At 35.4% G+C, this 21,392-nt stretch overlaps 1 protein-coding gene across 7 annotated transcripts in view; it reads right to left on the bottom strand.

The window, feature by feature from the left end:
* LOC140162414 (short transient receptor potential channel 1-like) overlaps positions 1-21,392 on the bottom strand; it is a 131,254-nt gene that overhangs the window by 18,259 nt on the left and 91,603 nt on the right. For all 7 annotated transcript variants that reach the window (XM_072185637.1, XM_072185638.1, XM_072185636.1 and 4 more), the window contains exons 3-4: positions 12,626-12,801; positions 510-628 (exon numbers count right to left, since the gene is read on the bottom strand). In XM_072185637.1, the coding sequence (XP_072041738.1) occupies positions 510-628; positions 12,626-12,801 (295 nt within the window). The remainder of the gene's footprint in view (positions 1-509; positions 629-12,625; positions 12,802-21,392) is intronic.

Genomic DNA, 21,392 nt, shown 5'->3' with positions numbered 1-21,392 from the left:
ATGAGTTTCACATAGAATAGACAATTGGGCACCTTCCATTTGAAATACTCACTCCAGTTGGTAAAGCTATGTCCAGGGGAACTATGGGTTTCAAAATAATTACTCTAGCTAACATACTCCCTCTGTTGAAAACTTTCCTAATATCTTCCACAGGGGTATGGCAGATCAATGGAATAGCTACTGAATCATTTTAATGGTGTTACCAGGGCCCTGACACTCAGTTCAGAAGTATGTTACTGCGTGGAAGCGGCCATTGACCCTGTTATCGCGTATCCAGGAACTACCGGCCGCGTAGGCGAATTGGGTGCGCCCTATACGCGTTATTGATCGCGTTGGACATCGCGTTGGACTTGTGCTGGCGACGCGTTCATTAGCATCCCAGCACCCCATTAGCACCCCATGGCAGCGCCCATACGTGTGTCAATTTGTGGTTCGCGGGATTTTTTTTTCAGGCTATGTAGCGTGCAAATTTGGCGGGTGCGATTTTACAGTCTACCGTGTGGTGTTACCTTTTTCCCTTTTAGATGATCACATAAAACCTTGACGACTGGAGTAGATGAACCGTCCACAGCGTGGAAGAATGCATTGCCAATAGGCGCCTTGTGTTCTAACAGCATTTTGACCATTTCTGTCAGAAAAAAAAAATACATAAAAATTAAACGATTTTGTGGCATGTATAACCGTGATAACGACGTGATTACTAATTATTTTTTTCTAACAAAACATCACATAATTTGCAATTCTAGAATTGACAATACCAACAGCTTTCACACTATTTGTAACATTGATTATCCTTTCTTTATAAAAACTATTCACCTCTTTCTGCTTTTTTGTGCAAATTTGTATTCGCTAAACTGAATATTTGTGTGAAAATTGAAGGCGCTATTCATGTATAGTTTAGATTTAGTCAAATAATATGAAATATTCCTTTCTTTTCATTTTATATGATAAAACTGTTTTATAAATTTCCTTGTTTTTAATTTGTTATTTATTTTCCAGATGTTTTAATGTGTCTTAATGACATTATTCAAGTGTCTAACCCTGTCTGACCCCGTGTATAATACACGAAGACGGGGCTACATCTTGAGCCATGTGTAAACTTGTATAGAGCATTCTATAGGGCCCAGAGTGGCAAGTTTCCGTTTTCTAAAATGTAAAATTCACATGTTCACATTCACATTTCTGTTTTCTAAAACTTGAAGATTCAAGGGATATTTGACCAATATATTTCGGTTCGAAGTTCTAGAAAAATACAATGTAAGCATCCAACATGGCGACAGTCTTATACCGGGAGATCGTGGTACTGAAGATAGAAGGAGCAAAACGGGGAATATGATCACTGATTGGTCATAAAGGCAAGTAAAAGTATCATTAAAAGATAGGGGTTTGTTTGGGCCTTTTGCTGAATTACCTTTACAAAAGCCAATATTTAGGTGAAAGTAAGCTTAATTTTGCAAAATTACATTTTCGGTGTTTTCCGATACCGTGAAAACTTGCCACAGGCACTCCCGATTCACCAACAGTGATTGATAACGTCGATCGAGGAAGGGGCAATGTCTTTGTGTACGTATTCTAACTAGCAACGCGACAACAACTAGCTTAATAAGCTGCTGTTGACAAAGTAAACACAACATGCCTTCGCTGTGAAACTGTTATCTTGTCCAGGTAATCTGCGCAACTTCGCAGCCCAAAAAATGCTCAACCCTTCAATTTCAATCTATCGTACAAATTGTGTACCAAAGTTATTCAAGCCGCGCTGAAATTTATTTCTGTTTTTTTTTTCAACAGCATCTAATAAAATACTATACATGCGTGAAATACCTCTTATACCTTGAACCTTCTAACGAAAATAAACGTAGGTGTCAGCGCCTTTACCAATTATTAATAGAGAAACCTTCTCATGTTGAAGATGGTATTTATTTTTAAATTAAATGTAAGCATTGAATATTGAAATCAACCTGGATGAATCATATGATCATTTAAACCAACGTCCATGACGTGTCGTACACTATAGTGCGCAAAATAATATTAAGGTACGAGTTATGTTCACACTTGTAAATTATATAATATAATATAAGATAATATAATGTAATATAATATAATATAATATAATAAAATATAATATAATATAATATAACATAATATAATATAATATAATATAATCAGCTGTTCAGTTGAAGTCAGTAGAAGTTTTGTCTTCATGTGTTAAATAAATACGTGATGGAAGTATATGAGATAAACAGACTTGTTAAAAAATTAAAAACAGAAATGTGTAACATTGAAGAGAAACCTACGAGAAGAATCGAACAAGTGGGGGGAGAAATACACGAATTGAGTTGCATGAACACTAAATTACAAAGAGATAGTGTTCATCAACAGGATCAGCTAACTTATCTCTTTTCCAACATCGAAGAAAAAAGCAGGGAACTTGAAAGGCAAATGCAATATTCGAGGAGAAATTGCTTGTTAGTAACAGGGATACCCGAGGAAAAGAAAGAGAATACTGATGAATTGATCAAGACATTTACTGCCACCAAATTGGGGGTAAAAATCAAGGACACTGACATTGACAGGTCACATCGCCTGGGAAAACAGGGTAGGAAACCCAGGCCTATCATTGTGAAATTAAAGGCCAATATTGGAATGTCATCTTTCCCTGGGTAAGATCTGACACCAGGCCAGCCTATGGCCAGAGGGTAACATGAGTAGGTTTGTTCATAGACCCTAGAAAGGAAGGGTCTATGGTTTGTTTCACCTTGAAGGCAAGGATAGTCTTGCAAACATGGGCCAACTTTCCCTAGGCCATCTAATATGCCATGAATTAGTTGGACTACAACTGGTATCTACTGGTCAGTTTATACTCCTATTTCCACATCTGTTATTTTTATATGGGCCTTTAACAACCTACAACACGCGAAGCAACATAATGAGGGAGAGAAGAAAACTGAAAGGACAGAAGATGAGAATACAAGAGCACCTGACAGCATTCACACAGCACTTACTGGGCAAAGCAAAGGAGTTGTCCCAAAAAGCTCCTTGGATAAAGAATGTATGGACTTGGGAGGGAAACGTAACTTGTCTCATGCAAGTAGATGAGAAGTCACCGGAGAAGAAAGTGACAGTAACTAGCTATGAAGATCTAAATAAACTGTGGATAAAAGGCGCGGATCTTGTTGACACCAGCAATAGAAAGAGAAGAATAACAGATGATGATTATGACAGAATTGAGTGGGAAAAAACTGATAAACTCGAATGACTGGACAAACTCATTTAATATGAGTTCACTTATTGCACTTGTGTCATTAAAAATTATACAGTGAAGTGATATTGAACCAATTAAAATGTTTTACTATATAACATGTACAATATAATGTTGAATCTAAAATGGCGACATTTGCAGGTAGATTATTATTTTGTTTATTATAAAAAATGTCAAATCAAATTAAATGTCACAAGAATATGCAAAATAAGCACGAGATATTTTCATGTAAATATTGTAAACAGTACGTACATAAGAAATGTATGAAAATAAGTCGCAAAGCTATTTTGTCACTTTAGCCAGATGAGTATGTGTGTAAATTGTTTTAAAAGAAATGAAAATATTAGTAATAGTGAAAATTGTGATATTGAAATTAATGCTGTAACTACCTGACACCTGCAGAATTTGGTCTGAAGTACAAAGGTAATGATGAAAAGTTTTCAATATTAAATTCTAATATAAAAAGTATCAATAAAAATTGTGAAAAACTAAAACAATGTTTAAAAATATTAGAACACACATTTACAATAATCGGCCTTTCTGAAACTCACTTAAAGGAAAAGCCATCAGATTATTATAATTTAGATGATTATAATATGGAATTCACAAATACAGTGGATAGAGAGAAGGGTGGTGTTATTCTATATATTTTCAAGTCCATCAAATATGAACTTAGACCCGACTTATGCATAGCTAATGCCAAATTTGAATCTTGTTTTATACAAAATTGAAGATAAAAATGCCCGAAACAAATTAGTAGGTGTCATATACCGATCACATACAGCAATTGATCACTTTATTACAGATATTACACGTACCTATTTTGGAAAATTATATAACAAATGAAAAAAAGAAATGCTACATTATGGGCGATTTCAATATTGATTTGCTGAAGGATGATTCTCATAAACCAACTCACGAATACTTAATTAGAGTCAAGCGGTAGCATGACCAGCAAGTTTTAAAAAAAACGACTGATAAAGAAGAATAAACAGATGCACCGCGGACTATATTTACACGAAACAAAACGCTATTGTTCTGTGATATTTTTCGCTGGGTACAAAATATATCTAAAACCATGCTAAATCTTATTTACTGTCCAAAGTGTAATATTTTAATAACTCATTAATTCAAAAAGTTACACCAATCTTACAGTCAATCCGATTGTTTGATAATAAACAAACATTCTTGTATTATTTCACGCGGTATTTCATAGCCAAAATTAGTGTAAAATCATAGCTAATCATACTGATATCCAGAATCTTTCGTCACTGCTACAGCCATACATGGCTGTCACTGTCGCACTACTTTTTGAGATTCACTTTCAAAATATACCCTAGCATTTTCCTGGATACCCTACATACAAATTCTGGATCCCATTCGCCAAAAAATCAAGTTTTCACAATTCTTTTATTCTTTCCGGACCACAGCAATCATTCATATTAATAAATACTCCACTTTCACACGTCGTTATATCGGGATGTCCCCGTGGCGAAGTGGTTAAGGCCATGGACTTCTAATCCACTTCTGAAGTTTTGCCCAAGTTCGAAACTTCCCACCACCTTTTTTTTAATGTTTTATTAACCAATTTATTGTCATAAATCAAGAATAACACCATTTCGAACATCCATTGCTATTGTGATTTTTTTTTTTTTTTTTCATCAAACAAACATGTTTGATTTTTTATTCACATTTAGGCCTAGGGCCTACTTTCACCATCCAGATGCTTTCACCATGCCTGACTATCATGATATCTTCGTCATTTAAAACACATTTATCAGTGGCTCTTTTCACAGCTCAGACTGAAATTATATTTGGAATAAATATTATAAATTGTCACAAATTAAAATCACAAACAGCGGAAGATCGCCAACAACTGCCGCTGAATATTGTTATCCAACTAGATTTCCCCACAGGGCTATAAAGAACCACAAACCGCGAAATTTGGATATATACTAGATTGCCCTGCAGGGCTATAAAGAATCACACACCACGAAATATGGATAACCAACAAGCTTAAACTATAAATTAGCTCCCGATAGAGGGCAGGGCTTGATAAGGGAAATTAAAATCACAAACCGCGAAAGATCGCCGACAACCGCCGCTTAATAATAGGGATATCCAGGGCTACAAAGAACCACAAACCGCGCAATTTGGATATCCAACCAGATTTCCCACAGGCCTATCGATTATAAAGAACCACAAACCGCGAAATATGGATATCCAACAAATTAAGACCACAAACCGCTAAAGATCAACAACAACTGCAGCTCAATATTGATATCCAACTAGATTTCCCCGCAGGGCTATAAAGAACCACAAACAGCGAAATTTGGATATGCAACTAGATTGCCCCACATGGCTACAAAGAACCAGAAACCACGAAATATGGATATCCAACAAGCTTAAACTATAAATTAGCTCCCGATAGAGGGCAGGTTTGATGAAAACCACAAACCACGAAAGATCGCCGACAACCGCCGCTTAATAGGAATATCGAACTATGTTGCCCCGCAGGGCTACAAAGGACCACTAACATTAAAACACGATTATATTGCCTACTCGGGGCATTAAGACGCTTCCGTAGTAAAGGCTTAAATATAATGCGCATTTACCAGTTCCGACTTGAAGTAGGCCTAAATCGGACTTACTCTCTGTGTCTCTCTGGCATTGTCAACATTGGGTGTGTGTTGTTCATATTTACATTTTCTTTACATATTTACGTTGCCTTGGATAATTAAAATATATTAAAATGTATATTGATCATTGTGTACGTCTCTTAACATTACAGTCACGTGTGACAAGCAAGTCTGACAAATAAACGACTGATAAAGTTTTGTTTAATTATTTATTGTCATGAATTCAGAATTGCAACTTCAAACATCTATTTTTCGTTTTATTTGTTTTATGGAGCACATCCTAACCTGATGACTTTCCAAGCTTGGAGCTGCTTGGCTACATTCATAAAAAGAAAAGAAATCTACCAAAAAAACGTTGACAACGTAAAGAAATCAGCAAGTTTAAAAAACCCACCTCGGCTCACTTTTTGAAACTTGGTCCCATTTTAAACACCAACAGCAAATCAGTGTTTTATTTTATTTCAACAGAACACAGCGTTTCCAACAAGATTACAAGCCTACGTGTTATTTGTTTAATTCAATCATTAATCATGATTATTATAAAACAAAACACAATAGGATATTGGTTTACCGTGCAAGAACAAGATAATAACCTTTCAGGTCGTTCCAGAAAGCTTACAAATTAATATCGCATCTGCACATTAAAGATACATAACACTTCTGGAAATGTTTTAAATTTATATAAATATGATAAAGTTTAAATCAGTACCTTTTACAAATGGGACCAAGTTTCAAAAAGTGAGCCGAGGTGGGTTTTTTAAACTTGCTGATTTCTTTACGTTGTCAACGTTTTTTGGTAGATCTCGTTTACTCGCATTCTTTCATTCCAACTATTTATAAACCGACGAGAATAACTGAACATAGTGCTACTATCATTGATAACATTCTTGTTAATAATTATGATGCTGTAAACTCTGAAATAATTGTTACTAATATCAGTGATCACCTACCAACCATATTATACAAATATTGACTGCTATGAGGGGCATGGTTAAGATTAAAGGCCCAAGGTGATCTCAAAACCATGCTATGCGCCTCGGGTCATAGCATGGTTTTGAGATCACGATAAAGCAGTCAATATTTGTTTTATATACCGAATGGATACATGGATGTTGCGATTGCGCAGTTTGATCGGGACGCACGTGACCGGTCCATAGTTCATTTCCATGGACCGGTCCATAGTTCATTTTGAGGGCATAGTTAATTCAATGACTGCACATTCAACCAATCAGATGACAGGAATCTATATATGAGGTATATAATGATCGATAACAAACCAGTCACAAATCAGTCGACTATGAATAGTAATTATTTCTTAAAACAATTGAAACAAAAACTTTCTTCTGTAAACTGGAATGAAGAGCTAGATAATAATGATGCTAACGATTGTTACAATAAGTTTGTGAATGTTTTCACCAAAATATATGATGAATGTATATCTATGAAAAAATATAAGTGCAATAACAAAAGAGAACCAAGGCTTCCCTGGATAGGCAGATGCTTACTCAAAAGCATAAATACTAAAAATAAGTTGTAGCCTATAAGAGGTATGTACAGAAGCCATGTAATGAAAGGCTTAATACATTCAAGAAATACAGAAACAAATTAAACAGTTTTTAAATACCAAAATCTAAAAGAGAGTATTACAAAAGAAAATTTGAAACAGTAAAGCATAATTTAGGACAAACTTGGAAAACAATCAATAATATGTGACCGTACAGCACGAATGAGTTGTAAATGTCCTCAATTGTATTCTGAGTTACAGTAAATGGGCATGAAGGTCATATTCATAGGTATTTCAATTTGGTGCTACGTGTATCTCATTAAATGAGATACACGTAGCACCAAATTGAGGTACCTATGAATACGACATTCATGCCCATTTTACACTGTAACTCAGAATACAATTGAGGACATTTACGGCTCATTCGTGCTGTACGGTCACATATCATTGGCCGTAATAAGAAAAGTAACATTCAAACTCAATTCACAAGTACACAAGGTCATGTGATCTCTGATCCTCAAATGATTTCCGACGAATTCAATGACTTTTTTCACAAGCATTGGGCCAAAATTAGCATCCACAATAGTTACAGATGGGAAGAACTATTATGATTACTTGAAAACACCATCAAGTAGTAGCATGTATATGAAACCAGTTGTAAAAGATGAAATTGTAAAGATTATGCATAAGTTCAACCAAAATAAAAGTGCCGGTCATGATGATATAGGCAATTTTGTTGTCAAAAGGATAGCAAACGAAATATCCATACCTCTTACTATTTTTAATATTTCCATTACTACTGGAAAAGTCCCTGATGAATTGAAGATTTCAAACGTAATCCCTATCTATAAGGATAGTCATGACGTGTTCTCCAACTATCGACCTGTCTCTGTTCTTCCATGTTTTTCAAAAATTCTTGAAAGACTAGTGTTCAACTGATGCATGAATTACATTAATAAATACAATATTTTAAATGAAAAACAAGTTTGTTTTAGGTCTAATCATTCTACGTATAATGGCAATTTTGGAATTAGTTGATAAAATCAGTACTTCAGTTGAAAATAATGAAACTACAGCAGGAATATTTTTAGATTGATCTAAAGCCTTCGACACAATTGATGACAGCATTTTGTTATACAAGTTAGAGTATTATGGGTTCAGGGGAAATGTATTAAATTGGTTTACAGATTATTTGTACAATAGGAAACAGTATGTATATTGCAATTCATGTAAATCCAGGTATATACATGAGCATTTCATGTGGTGTACCTCAGGGGTCGATTTTAGGCCCACTACTATTCATACTGTATGTTAATGATATTATAAATACTACCTCTGTTATAGAATTTGTTTTGTTTGCAGACGACACTACTATTGCCTATTCACACCCAGATATTATATCTAAATTTGATCTCATTAACAAGGAACTCGTAGAGGCCAATAATTGGTTTAAAGCAAATAAGCTGTCTGTAAATGCAAGCAAGACAAATTACATGCTACTCGATACAAGTCGTAAAACATTTATTTACAATGATATTGTTAACATTGTATTGGATAACACGAATTTGGAAAGAGTTAAAAATACAAAATTTCTTGGAGTAACAATTGACGAGAACCTGACATGGAAAAATCATATCGATAACATTGCAAAAAACATGTCTAAGGGTAGAGGAATCATTAACAAAAAAATTTCAAAAACATTTCGTACCTGAGCATATTCTATATTCATTATATTGTACACTGATACTTCCTTATGTTAATTACGGTATTATAGCATGGGGCAGCACTCGTAAAACATACTTAGATAAACTTTTCAAGCTGCAAAAAGGGCACTTCGAATAATTGTATCAAATAGTCATTACCTAAGTCATTCAGCTCCTCTCTTTCTGAACTATAAAGTACTTAATGTCTACGATACCTATGATCTTGAATTAAGTACTTTTATGTATAAATATTTTACCAATCAACTTCCAGAAGCATTTCAAAAGTATTTTGTAAGGCAGATTACTCTGCACAGGTACCACACGAGAAATAATGAAGATTACCAGGTTCCTAAATCTAAAACGAATTTCGCTCATAAAACCTTAAAAACAGCGGGCCCAATTAAGTGGAATTCACTTGAGAAACATATAAAGACTATAAGGACGATCTTGAGCATTTCATTTATTTATTATTTATTTATTTATTATGCTTCATCACTGGCTCATATACAATTACAAAGATAAATATATTATAAAAATATTGCACATACTAATAACCAAGACAAAGTAAAGAATAAAATGCCAGCGAAAGAATGGGACAAACAGGTGCAAAATCACCTCTAGGACCATCCCACCTTTCGATTTTTGAAAACAAATTATTGGGAAAAAAAAAAAAAAAACCATCCCAGCCCCATCCCAAATTAAATAAGCCTTCAATTCGAGCATCTGCAGTAAGAGCTCCAAGAGCATGTTTTCAAAGAACAAAAATTTTGAGTAAAATGAGAATTCAAACATTCAACCACCCCGGATTTGAAGGAAGAAAAGGAACCGGCTGTCCTTGTAGACAAAGGCAGCTGATTCCAAAGCTGCACAATGCGATTAAAATAAAAAGTCATGTGCGCTTCGGTTTTGCAACGTTGAATTTTGAGTTTAAATGGATCGGAAGATAATCTAGTGATGGGATGGTCCTTCCCATTCCCTTGGCTGAATTTAACATGATTATTGACATTAATATCATAGTGACCCTCCCTACATCTGCAAAAAAACAAGAGATCACTTTTGTCTCTCCTGAGAGTAAGGGGAAGTAAGTCCAAATTGGTAAGCCTCTCCTTATAATCCTGATCAGGATAATGTAAAAAGAATTTGGTAGCTCGTCTTTGAACTCCTTCCAATATTTGGATGTTATGTTTGGATGTACCGCTCCAAAGACAGCTACCATACTCAAGATCACTCCTGATCAGGGAACTATAAAGAGTTCTGGTAACTTTTACTGGGGCATTGAACCCTACTGTACGCATGATCATGCCCATCTTACGATTGCATTTTTTGACAACTCTATTAATATGGGTATCCCAGACAAGTTTAGTTGATATGTCGACACCCAAATCTTTGATGGAATTACATTTACTGAGAGTTGTGCCATTCATATTGTAATCATAAAGGACGGGTTTCCTACATCTTGTCAAGGAAATGACCTGGCATTTGGAAGGGTGAAAATTAAGCTCCCAGGTATTACTCCAATTGACTAGTGCATTTAAGTCTGACTGAAGCTGCTCACAATCTGAAGGTTTTTTACATTAATAAAACACTTAGCATCGTCGGCAAATAAAGCAATCTTAGAATGTTGGGCTACACTGGGCAGGTCGTTTATGTATAAAACAAAAAGAAGGGGCCCAAGGATAGAGCCCTGTGGAACCCCGGAAACCACTGGAAGCCAATCAGATTGGACGCCATCAACAACAACACGTTGGCGTCGATTTGTAAGATAAGCTTGGAACCAATTAAGTAGACCAGAAAGAAAACCAAAAGACCGGAGTTTGTATAAGAGTAATTTATGACTAACACTGTCGAACGCTTTGGAAAAATCAAGATAAACCATATCGACCTGCCCAGCGTTGTCCAAGGCTGCACTGACTTCATGAAAAACTTCAAGCAGCTGAGTGACAGTGGAACGCCCTTTTATAAAGCCATGTTGAAGATGATAGAGCCTATCTTTTATATGAGGAAAAACCAAATTGACAATTGCTCTCTCCATGATCTTCCCACATATACAAAGTAAAGATACTGGCCTGTAATTTCCAAACCAAAGTGAAAGATAATATTATTCTTAATTACATTTAGTGTTTTATATATCACATTTCCTTGTACGGCTTAAAGTAATTTAATTGTGTGTCGTATTAACTATAATATAGTTAATGTAGTATTGAATTTACCACGGTAATTTCTTGCATATTCTTGATCACAAAACAGGCTTTTTTGGTTTTTGTCAGGGTAAATGAGGGGGGGTTGTGTATTGACATTTTGCGGTATATTTTGTTGTTGTTGTTATTTTGAAACTTTTTTAGGTTAGGACAGGGGCCCTCCGGTTCCGAGAACCTCCTCATTCAATGTATATGTTTATTGTTGTGCTGTTATATATTATATTTGAATGAAATAAAAGATGAATAACATAACATAACATAACATAACGTTTGGTGCGCTGTTCCTTATGACAAGCTCGTAGCGCTTACGAAGTAAAAATAAAAACATCTTAAGGTATACAAAGTAAAAGCCTTAAATAAATAATGTTATAGAGTACAAACCTTAAATTTACATAATACAAGATATAAAATATACAGGTAAACAAAGGAAATCAGCAGAAACACATCATGGAAAAAGATGGGTCTTAATCGACTTTTTAAAACTTGCGATGGAAGAGGATTGTCTTATTGTGATGGGAAGTTTATTCCATTCCCGTGAAGCACATAGAGTAAATGTTCTGTCGCCTGCTCTAAGGTGAGCCTTTGGAATGAATGAAAGAGATAGCGAGCAATCTGTTGGTGGAATTTAGAGATGGTAGAACACGGGATCGACGTTTGATGTGTTTGTTGACCGTCCATACAGAAAGGGTGGGATAAATGTTAGATTATTTCAAGAAATGAAATATGATATCTGTACTTTAATTAGCATTGGCGTAGATCATACACTATCCTTTATTGTTAATGACAATATGGTGATAATACTTCAACTTACATAGCATGGTGATCAGGTTGGGATAAATATGGAAACAGTGACCGCTTTCACTAGGCGCGTTTTACCTCTTACATATATAAACCCTATGGACGAGTTACAATGGGTCATACACCCATACGGACACTATTATGTTTATGGGGGCCAAGTGTGTGTGTGTAAACCTTGTGGGGACGTTATAAGTTCTGTACTATCAAGGCTCAGGTCCCTATAAGGCATGTCCTATGAAGACTTGTTCCTAAGGATGTGGGCTTCCCCTAACGGTATGCCCAATAGGTCACTTTAAGCACATTAGCTTGTGGGAACGTAGCCCCATATAAAGGATAGTACTGAACGGATAAGTGTCACAATAAAAATTCAAATTCCGGGTCACTATTAATCGATCCCAGGTTCTGCAGCTCAGCTGAAGCGGACGCGGGTTTTGCATAGAGTCCCAAATCACGAACAAACAATGAAAACCAATTGCAAAATTAGTCAAGATTAAAACAGGCTAAATATCACCAATTACACCTACCTATATGTCGGCTTTTGATTGCAATTATAAGTGCCGCTCGCAAATTCTCTTCATTTTTAGCTGGTGACGAAGGATCTTTGTCTTTTAATACATGTTCTGCCACCTCTGTATCACTGTTGCGTACTGCATCAAGGAAGGTTCCTAATGCTTCACCTCCTTCAAGCTGACTTATCCGCCTGTGTAAGAGACATGATTTGAAGAATGAGAGAAATATCAGTCGTGTTTGTTGACTTATTAATTGTTTGTCTTGTTCAACTTCTAGGTAAAGCGCTATATAAATACCTGCTATGAATGCGTTTCCAGAGATTTCTAAGACGAATACCCTCAATATAGCGTTTTGTGTGCTTGACGTTTTCAGTGTTCGCTTATTCTTGCGTCAAATACTGTAGAATTCCGCCTACAAGCATATATGCATCTAAACGAGGCTTTTTGACGAAAGAGACGAAAGGCAAATTGCTCTCCACAAAAACAATACAATAGATTGGACTTACAATAATGCGTGTTTGTACAGCCGCCTGTATCAGTAATAGTTGTTCAAAATCCATCTTTTGTGGTGAGTGTCTGCTTCTCGTTTCTTTCGTCAAAACACCCCTCGTTTGGAGCATGGAAGTAATGTTTGGAGGCGTATGCTTGTACGGTGTTCCACGGTATGTATTCGGCATTGTTCGCAAAGAAAATACATAACGTGTCCTTATGTCAGTATACATCATTCAGAGTAACTGTGAAGCGCATACCCCAATCAGACAACAAAATAAACCATCGCAGCCATGATTATTGACAACCTTTTTTGCAAATGCAGTTAATGCTCTTTATCAACAAGAAGATGTTCAAGGTCACTTAATATTTTTTATAAAAAATACTATTTCATCATTTATCAAAACAATTGTCTTGTTATTTTTTCTTGAATTACTGACGAAACTTTTTGGAACCGATTTTCACGTATTTACAGCATTTATCTTTACCAGAATGAACTACAAAAAGACTTGGAAGTCATCTATATCTACTTGTAAACCCATCAGAACCAAGCAGATTATTTTCAACATTCGCCCCCCATTCACCCATACCATTCGTGTGACTTTGACCAGAATAAAATTGAAAGAAATCGATTCTGTATTTTATTGTATGTTGGAACTGAGAAAGCAGGGGAACAGGGAGCACCGTTCATATAAAACAAGTATATAGGAAATAAGATATATCCATGTAAAATTTCTCCAAATAAATCTGGCTTAACTAAGGTTTTACAACAAAAAATATAAGCAGAAATGTGCATGATTAAGCCATAAATAGCACATGTCCTGATGTTCAACTATTACTTCAGCTGTCACCAATTATCCCTTAAGAGGATCTTTACCCTAAGGCTAAACTAAACTTCATCTAGTCGTCTACACGAGCACCTTAAAGCCACATTGATTTGAATTGATGTAGACTAAGGCATGTTTGAGCTTCATATTGACTGACTTCATTATATGTTAGTTAGGGTGGGGAAGTGGTAGGGGAAAGCCAGAATATTATTCATATTATTAGGGGTTCTACACATCGCGTGGAATACTGAGATGCGTCATAAAAAGTACAAAAGGGGTCAATTTTTTGAAAATTTTCATTCATAATTAATCAGTTTTACATGAGGTTCCAGTTTCGTAAGATTGGATGCAGTAAAAAACATATTTCACACGATTTCGAATCTAATACGTCCAAAATTCATATCAATTTTGAGCAGATAGTGTCAAAATTGACGTAATTTCTTGCCAAATTTGACTAGAAATTGAGCGAGATCTTATTTTATTTTACGGGGAGCCTAGTCAAATTCAATAAGATCGTTCTAAAAGTATAATAATTATTTGGCTGGACTTGAAATGAATTTCTCAGTGTATTAAGCAATACCTGGATGAATTACACAAAAAAAAAACAATGCAATAAAAATGTACTACAAATCAATTAACAAGATACTCTTCAGAGCAATTATGAAGCATTATGCTGACGGCTTTCCCCAATGTCCTCTTGTAACCATGGTAACAACAAGAGGAAAGGCTATTCTTTAGCAGCGGCAACACGAGTATGAAATAGCGCAACATATCTGTGTTACATCCCAAGATCTCGCCATATTTCATTGCACCGAGTTTGATTTTACGGTCCAGATTGAAGTAGATTTCAAGTTAGGGTGTATGTACCCCAGCTATAAGCATAAATGTCACGATGATATTTGAACCGTCAAACATGTCACATATCTCTTATTCATATCGCCAACTAGTCAGACATATTTTTAGATGTGTGTATAAGAAATACCAATATTGAGGTTTAACATTATTGTTCTAAATGTGTGTAACTTGAAAAATATTTAATATAACATATTGGTATCATGTTCACCGCGAAGAGCGGATATAGCGACGTTTACACATTTTTGTGGGACCTGAGAGCATATCAAATACACCAAATTGCATTCTGATTATGAGGAATGTCTTTCTGATATCCAAAAATACTTAAATTGTTTGAAATTCGCGATATAATACACATTTTATAATAGAAATACGTCATTGCAGCTTTGTTAATGTGATGCAAATCTAAGGAGGAATGTCCGGCAGGAAAAAGTACTATTATATTGAAATAATTTGCATAATGGCCCGCCTAAGTACGGGGAGGACAAGAAGGAATTGCCTCTAAAGCAAACTCCGTCTTATTATACTGTATCTTCAAGGGAAGAAACGTTTATTAAGATAGCAATATTAATAAAGCCTAAACATTTTTAGCAACAATTAATAACGTGATGAATGAAAATATGGATAGTTTGCGATTAATACAATAACTCGCCCTCAAGACTTGTTCTAATTATGGATAAATATTGACAACACGACACGAATTACTTACAATGCCATTCTCCTCCTAATGATGGATTTGCCTGCAGCAGTCAGTGAAAATTTTACTTAAAATGCGTATGCAATACGTCCCTTTTCATGTATATCTGCATTTTACATACTGTATTGTTTCCGCGAATTAAATTATGCTATTGAAATACTGAGGACGATATTATTGCCGCCCTGAGACAATAGAAGAAGAGGAAGAAAAAAGGAAGAATAGGAAAGAGGAAGAGGGAGACAAAAAGAAGAAGAGAGGAAAGATGAAGAAGACGGAAGAGGAGAAGAAAAGGAAGTGGTAACGGAAGGGGAACAAACACAAAACATCAAGAAGAACTATTTAGAAGGGTGAGAAGAAGAAAGAACAAAAGAAGATGAGACCAAGAAGAAGATGATGATGAAGAAGAAAAGTTTCTTTATACCCGAAACTAATACCTTCTCACCTAATGTCGAAAATTGGGTGTTATTAGCCTTTTGCACAAGATAACGCTTATTGGTGCCTATAGATCACCATATCATAATGCAAGTTATATATCGTCAGCCTGCTACGCTAAATGCCTGAGTCATTTTTACATGTTTCTCATTTGCAATTTTGATTTTCTGAGTAATAAACCCATACTTCATCAAATTTCCAGCCGCATTCTTCATTAACTTGTGGAATACATCTCTTTTGAAAAATGCGGCTGGAAATTTGATGAATTATGGGTTTATTACTCAGAAAATCAAAATGGCAAATGAAATACATGCAAGAATGACTTAGGCATTTAGCGTAGCAGGCTGACGATATTTTGTTTTTAGCAGTGGCCAACATACCCACATAGGTTGTCTAAATTTTGATTTAGGGAGATTGTGATTTCCAAACGTAGCATCGAACGTATACGTGGAATCTATTCAAAATCACTCTCCTGTGACGAGATTTTGAATAGATTCCACTGATTCCACGTAGTAAACTACGTTCGATGCTACGTTTGGAAATCGTAATCTCTATAACTATACTATTGAATAGATTCTACGTACGCTCGATGCTAATCGTAATCTCTCTATTGAATACATTCCACGTACGCTCGATGCTACGTTTGGAAATCGCAATCTCTCTATTCTCATCAAATTCACGTAGTCGTTGTCCATGGTCAGTCTCAAATCATATTCAACATTGGTTTACACCGAGTTTTCCCTTGTTAGCTAACCTTAAAACCCACATTTTGCAACGAGAAACTAATTTCGAAGTAGTCTTCTTTAATCTTATTATTACTAAAAAGCATCAAGTGATGAAGAGAGAAATCCGGAGACATTGTGAGGATTATATTGCCCTGCAATCATTATCGCTAAGCAGACGATGTTGTCTGAAGTGCACTTCTCAGCACAGATTTGATCATTCAGAAATACTCGATGTTGAATAACAGTCTCGTAGTCCCTACAGGCATATATGTTCCCAATTATTGTTTTGGCTCAATTGCATTCAATCGTCGAGGTACATTTCCTTGGCAAAACAGATCGTCATCATGGTCATGTTGTTGAACTTGAATGAAACACACATAGCTTAAAGAAGAGTATAGACTGTGTCGTTAAAGTACGTTGAAGTCTTTAAAATTTGTATTATATTGCGAATATCAAAAATCTAAATTATTTGATATCAGAAGGACATTTCTCGTATTCAGAATGCAAGTTGGTGTGTCTGATGTGCTCTCAGGCCCCACCAGTTGGCGATATGAATAAGAGATATTTGACATGTTTTTTCGCGACATACTTTTATGTTTGTAGTTTTGGTTTGTGTAACGTGTACTTCCATTGAATGTGCTTTGTGATTACGTAAGACATGATGATCCTACTTTTTGGTCTCATATTAATAAATGATATCCTTATTGTTGGGTACTACTGAGCTCAATGTTGGGTATCATTTACTCAATTTGAGTAATATTTTACTCATTTTGTTGAGCTGAAACCTTTTTACTCATGTTGAGTAAAATATTTTTTAATAGTGTAAAACATTTGAATGACACTTCCGTTAATCATGTCAACAGCTATCCTTTATGATGTTAATTTACTAATCAATTTGTAGCAGACCCACTCCAAGCAAGTTATATTCGCTGATGAAAATTTTCACATAATCTTCAATTGTACTGCATCGCTGAGCGGTAGCGATTGGGTTTTAGCAAATGAGATGCAGCACATGTTTCGTTGGGAAAAGCGCGCTGCATCATTGGTCAAATACCAATCGCTCGTCGTTCAGCGATGTAGTATACATTCAGAATTATTCTAGTGTATCGAACAAAAGTACAAAAATTCCGGGATTTTTATTTTTGTAAATAAGTTCACTGTGCTAATAACGTCAAATACACCCAACCTCTCCTATCCGGACCTCTTTTAGGCCAATACAGATATCTCCGGCGACTTCTCCAAGATGAGATTGTCCTATTATCATTACAATGTACTTGCAAACATGAGACACAAGTGCTCTTCTCAGCACATAATACCATTCAGAAATACTCCATAAGTCCCCGTGGCAAATTATTTGCCTCAGTTGAATGTAATCGTCGAGGTACATTTCCTTGAAAAACATATCAACCATGTTGTTGTTGAACATGTTGAAGATAGACTAGTAGGTTATTGAAATACACAGTTTTAAAGGACAGTTAGCACGATTGAAGGAATTTTGGTGTGTATATCTGTTTTAGACTTTTAGGGATAAATATCTATTCGGTTTTCAGGGGTGGATTTTATAAATGAACTTTGAATGAGCAGCGAAACATCACTTGCATTTCAATCCATATTGAATCTACAACAACTAAAATTTTGGACAAAAAAAAAGGGCTTTTTTTTTTTAGGGTCGTTTTCTATAACACGGATTTCTGTGGAAAGTGTGCCCGTTGAGGACGCTATAACCTAAAAAAAATATATATAAAAAAATATAAAATTGTAATAATTTGCCATAAAATTTGTATTATATCGCAAATTTAAAAAAAAATCTAAATTATTTGGTATCAGAAGGACATTCCTCATATTCCAGGTATGTATAATGTGCTCTCAGGTCCCACACAAATACTGTGCAAACGTTGTTATCCGATTCCTGAAGTTTATGAACAATTTCACCAAAACAACCACAAAAGTTTATAAAACAATAATATTAACAACAATAACAGCAACAAACAAAATATTGACAAAACAATAATTGTTTTCATTGATTTTTATAGCTAACGAGATGTTATGGGTTTAATACGATTTATGTACTCCAAATTTACATATAACACTGCTGAACGATGCTGCAACAATTTGGTCAATATTTTGTCTTTTAAACGGTCCCCAAAGGTTGTTTCGATTGTGTATTATTTTTGAGAATTTATCATTTCATACACCTTTTAGGTTCTCCTAAGTGAATCATACAAAATGATGGTTTTAAGAAATAGCCGATATCCTGCTGTGATTTGTTGTTGAAGCGTGTTCATTCCCTGGATACTAGATCATATGCCACCATTTGGCATTATATCACCTTAAATAATAACCTGTCTACTTATATCTCAGTGAGCAACGTTGATACGTGATGTGCTCCCAATATGTGTATCAAATATATATACATTATGATATCATGTTCTTATTAATCTGATATGAACGTTGTAATACAAGAAATTTCAGTTACATGACTTGTGAGATTATATTGTAGTGTGTGATTTTGTTATGTTTGGTATTCCAAAGAAATAATTAACACGCTATCAACCCCGGTTTTTTTTCACACTTGTATCACCACATGTTACTCTGTACGGGACAATGTGTGATTTGCGGGTTGATAGCATGTTAATTATTTCCTTGGAATACCAAACATGATAAAATCAGGGAATTAAAATCACACACTATAATAGTCTAATCTCACATGTAACTGAAACGTTCATATCAGATTGATGTGAACACGATATCATAATATATATTTGATACACATATTGGCAACGTATCACACCGGGGGGATATCAACGTTGCTCACTGAGATATAAGTAGACAGGTTATTACTTAAGGTGATGCCAAATGGAGGCATTATAATATGATATGGTATCCAGGGTATGGGCGGCCACATGGGTCAAAAAGGGTCTAAGACTAAGAAAGGGGTGTAAAATTCAAAAAGGGGTCTAAGACTCAGAAAGGGGTCTAAACGCAGAAAGGGATGTAAAATCCAAAAAGTGGTCTAAAACGCAGAAAGGGGTCTATACACATCAGAAAGGGGTCTAAAACTTAGAAAGGGGTGTTAATTCAAAAGGGTCTAAAACTCAGAAAGGGTTGTAAAATACAAAATGGGGTCTAAGACTCAGAATGGGGTCTAAACACAGAAAGGGACGTAAAATAAAAAAGGGGTCTAAAACTCAGAAAAGGGTCTAAACACAGAAAGGATGTAAAATAAGAAAAGGGGTCTAAAACTCAGAAAGGGGTCTAAACACAGAAAGCGATGTAAACTAAGAAAAGGGGTCTATAACTCAGAACGGGGTGTAAACACAGAAAGGATGTAAAATAAGAAAAGGGGTCTAAAACTCAGAAAGGGGTCTAAAACTCAGAAAGGGGGCTAAAAACAGAAAGGATGTAAAATAAGAAAAGGGGTCTAAAACTCAGAAAGGATCGGGGTGTAAACTAAGAAAAGGGGTCTATAACTCAGAAAGGGGTCTAAACACAGAAAGGGATGTAAACTAAGAAAAGGTGTCTATAACTCAGAAAGGGGGTTAAAAACAGAAAGGGGTGTAAAAGAAGAAAAGGGGTCTAAAACTTAGAAATGGGTCTAAACACAGAAATGGATGTAAATTAAGAAAAGGGGTCTAAAACTCAGAAAGGGGTCTAAACACAGAAAGGGATATAAAATAAGAAAAGGGTCTAAAACTCAGAAAGGGTCTAAACACAGAAAGGGATGTAAACTAAGAAAAGGGGTCTATAACTCGGAAAGGGGGCTAATAACAGAAAGGATGTAAAATAAGTAAAGGGGTCTAAAACTCAGAAAGGGGTCTAAACACAGAAAGGGGTGTAAACTAAGAAAAGGGGTCTAACTCAGAAAGGGGTCTAAACACAGAAAGGGATGTAAAGTAAGAAAAGGGGTCTATAATTCGGAAAGGGGGCTAAAAACAGAAAGGGGTCTAAACACAGAAAGGGGTGTAAAAAAAGAAAAGGGGTCTATAACTCGGAAAGGGGCTAATAACAGAAAGGATGTAAAATAAGTAAAGGGGTCTAAAACTCAGAAAGGGGTCTAAACACAGAAAGGGGTGTAAACTAAGAAAAGGGGTCTAAAACTCAGAAAGGGGTCTAAACACAGAAAGGGATGTAAACTAAGAAAAGGTGTCTATAACTCAGAAAGGGGAAAAAAAGAAGAAAAGGGGGCTAAAACTTAGAAAGGGGTCTAAACACAGAAATGGATGTAAAATAAGAAAAGGAGTCTAAAACTCAGAAAGGGGTCTAAACACAGAAAGGGATATAAAATAAGAAAAGGGTCTAAAACTTAGAAAAGGGGCTAAATACAGAAAGGGATTTAAACTAAGAAAAGGGGTCTAAAACTCAGTAAGGGGTCTAAACACAGAAAGGGATGTAAACTAAGAAAAGGGGTCTATAACTCAGAAAGGGGGCTAAAAATAGAAAGGGATGTCAAAGAAGAAAAGGGGTCTAAACACAGAAAGGGAAAAAAACTCGGAACGGTGAAACTTGTAAACAAGGTATCTAATCGGAGTATAGTACTATAAAAACGGAAAGGTTACAAATGAAAACAGGGATATCTAATCGGAGTATTAAAAACTCGGAACGGTGAAAAATGAAAACAGGTGTGTCTAATCGGAGTACAGTATTAAAAACTCGGAACGGTGAAAAATGAAAACAGGGTATCTCTTCGGAGTAAAGAAACTTAAAACTGTGAAAAAAGCGAAACAGTGGTTTACTCTTCGGAGTATTAAAATTCAGGAACT

The sequence above is a fragment of the Amphiura filiformis genome, chromosome 10, assembly GCF_039555335.1.
Source record: "Amphiura filiformis chromosome 10, Afil_fr2py, whole genome shotgun sequence".
Taxonomy (NCBI): domain Eukaryota; kingdom Metazoa; phylum Echinodermata; class Ophiuroidea; order Amphilepidida; family Amphiuridae; genus Amphiura; species Amphiura filiformis.
This window is presented reverse-complemented; position numbering and strand designations above follow the sequence as displayed.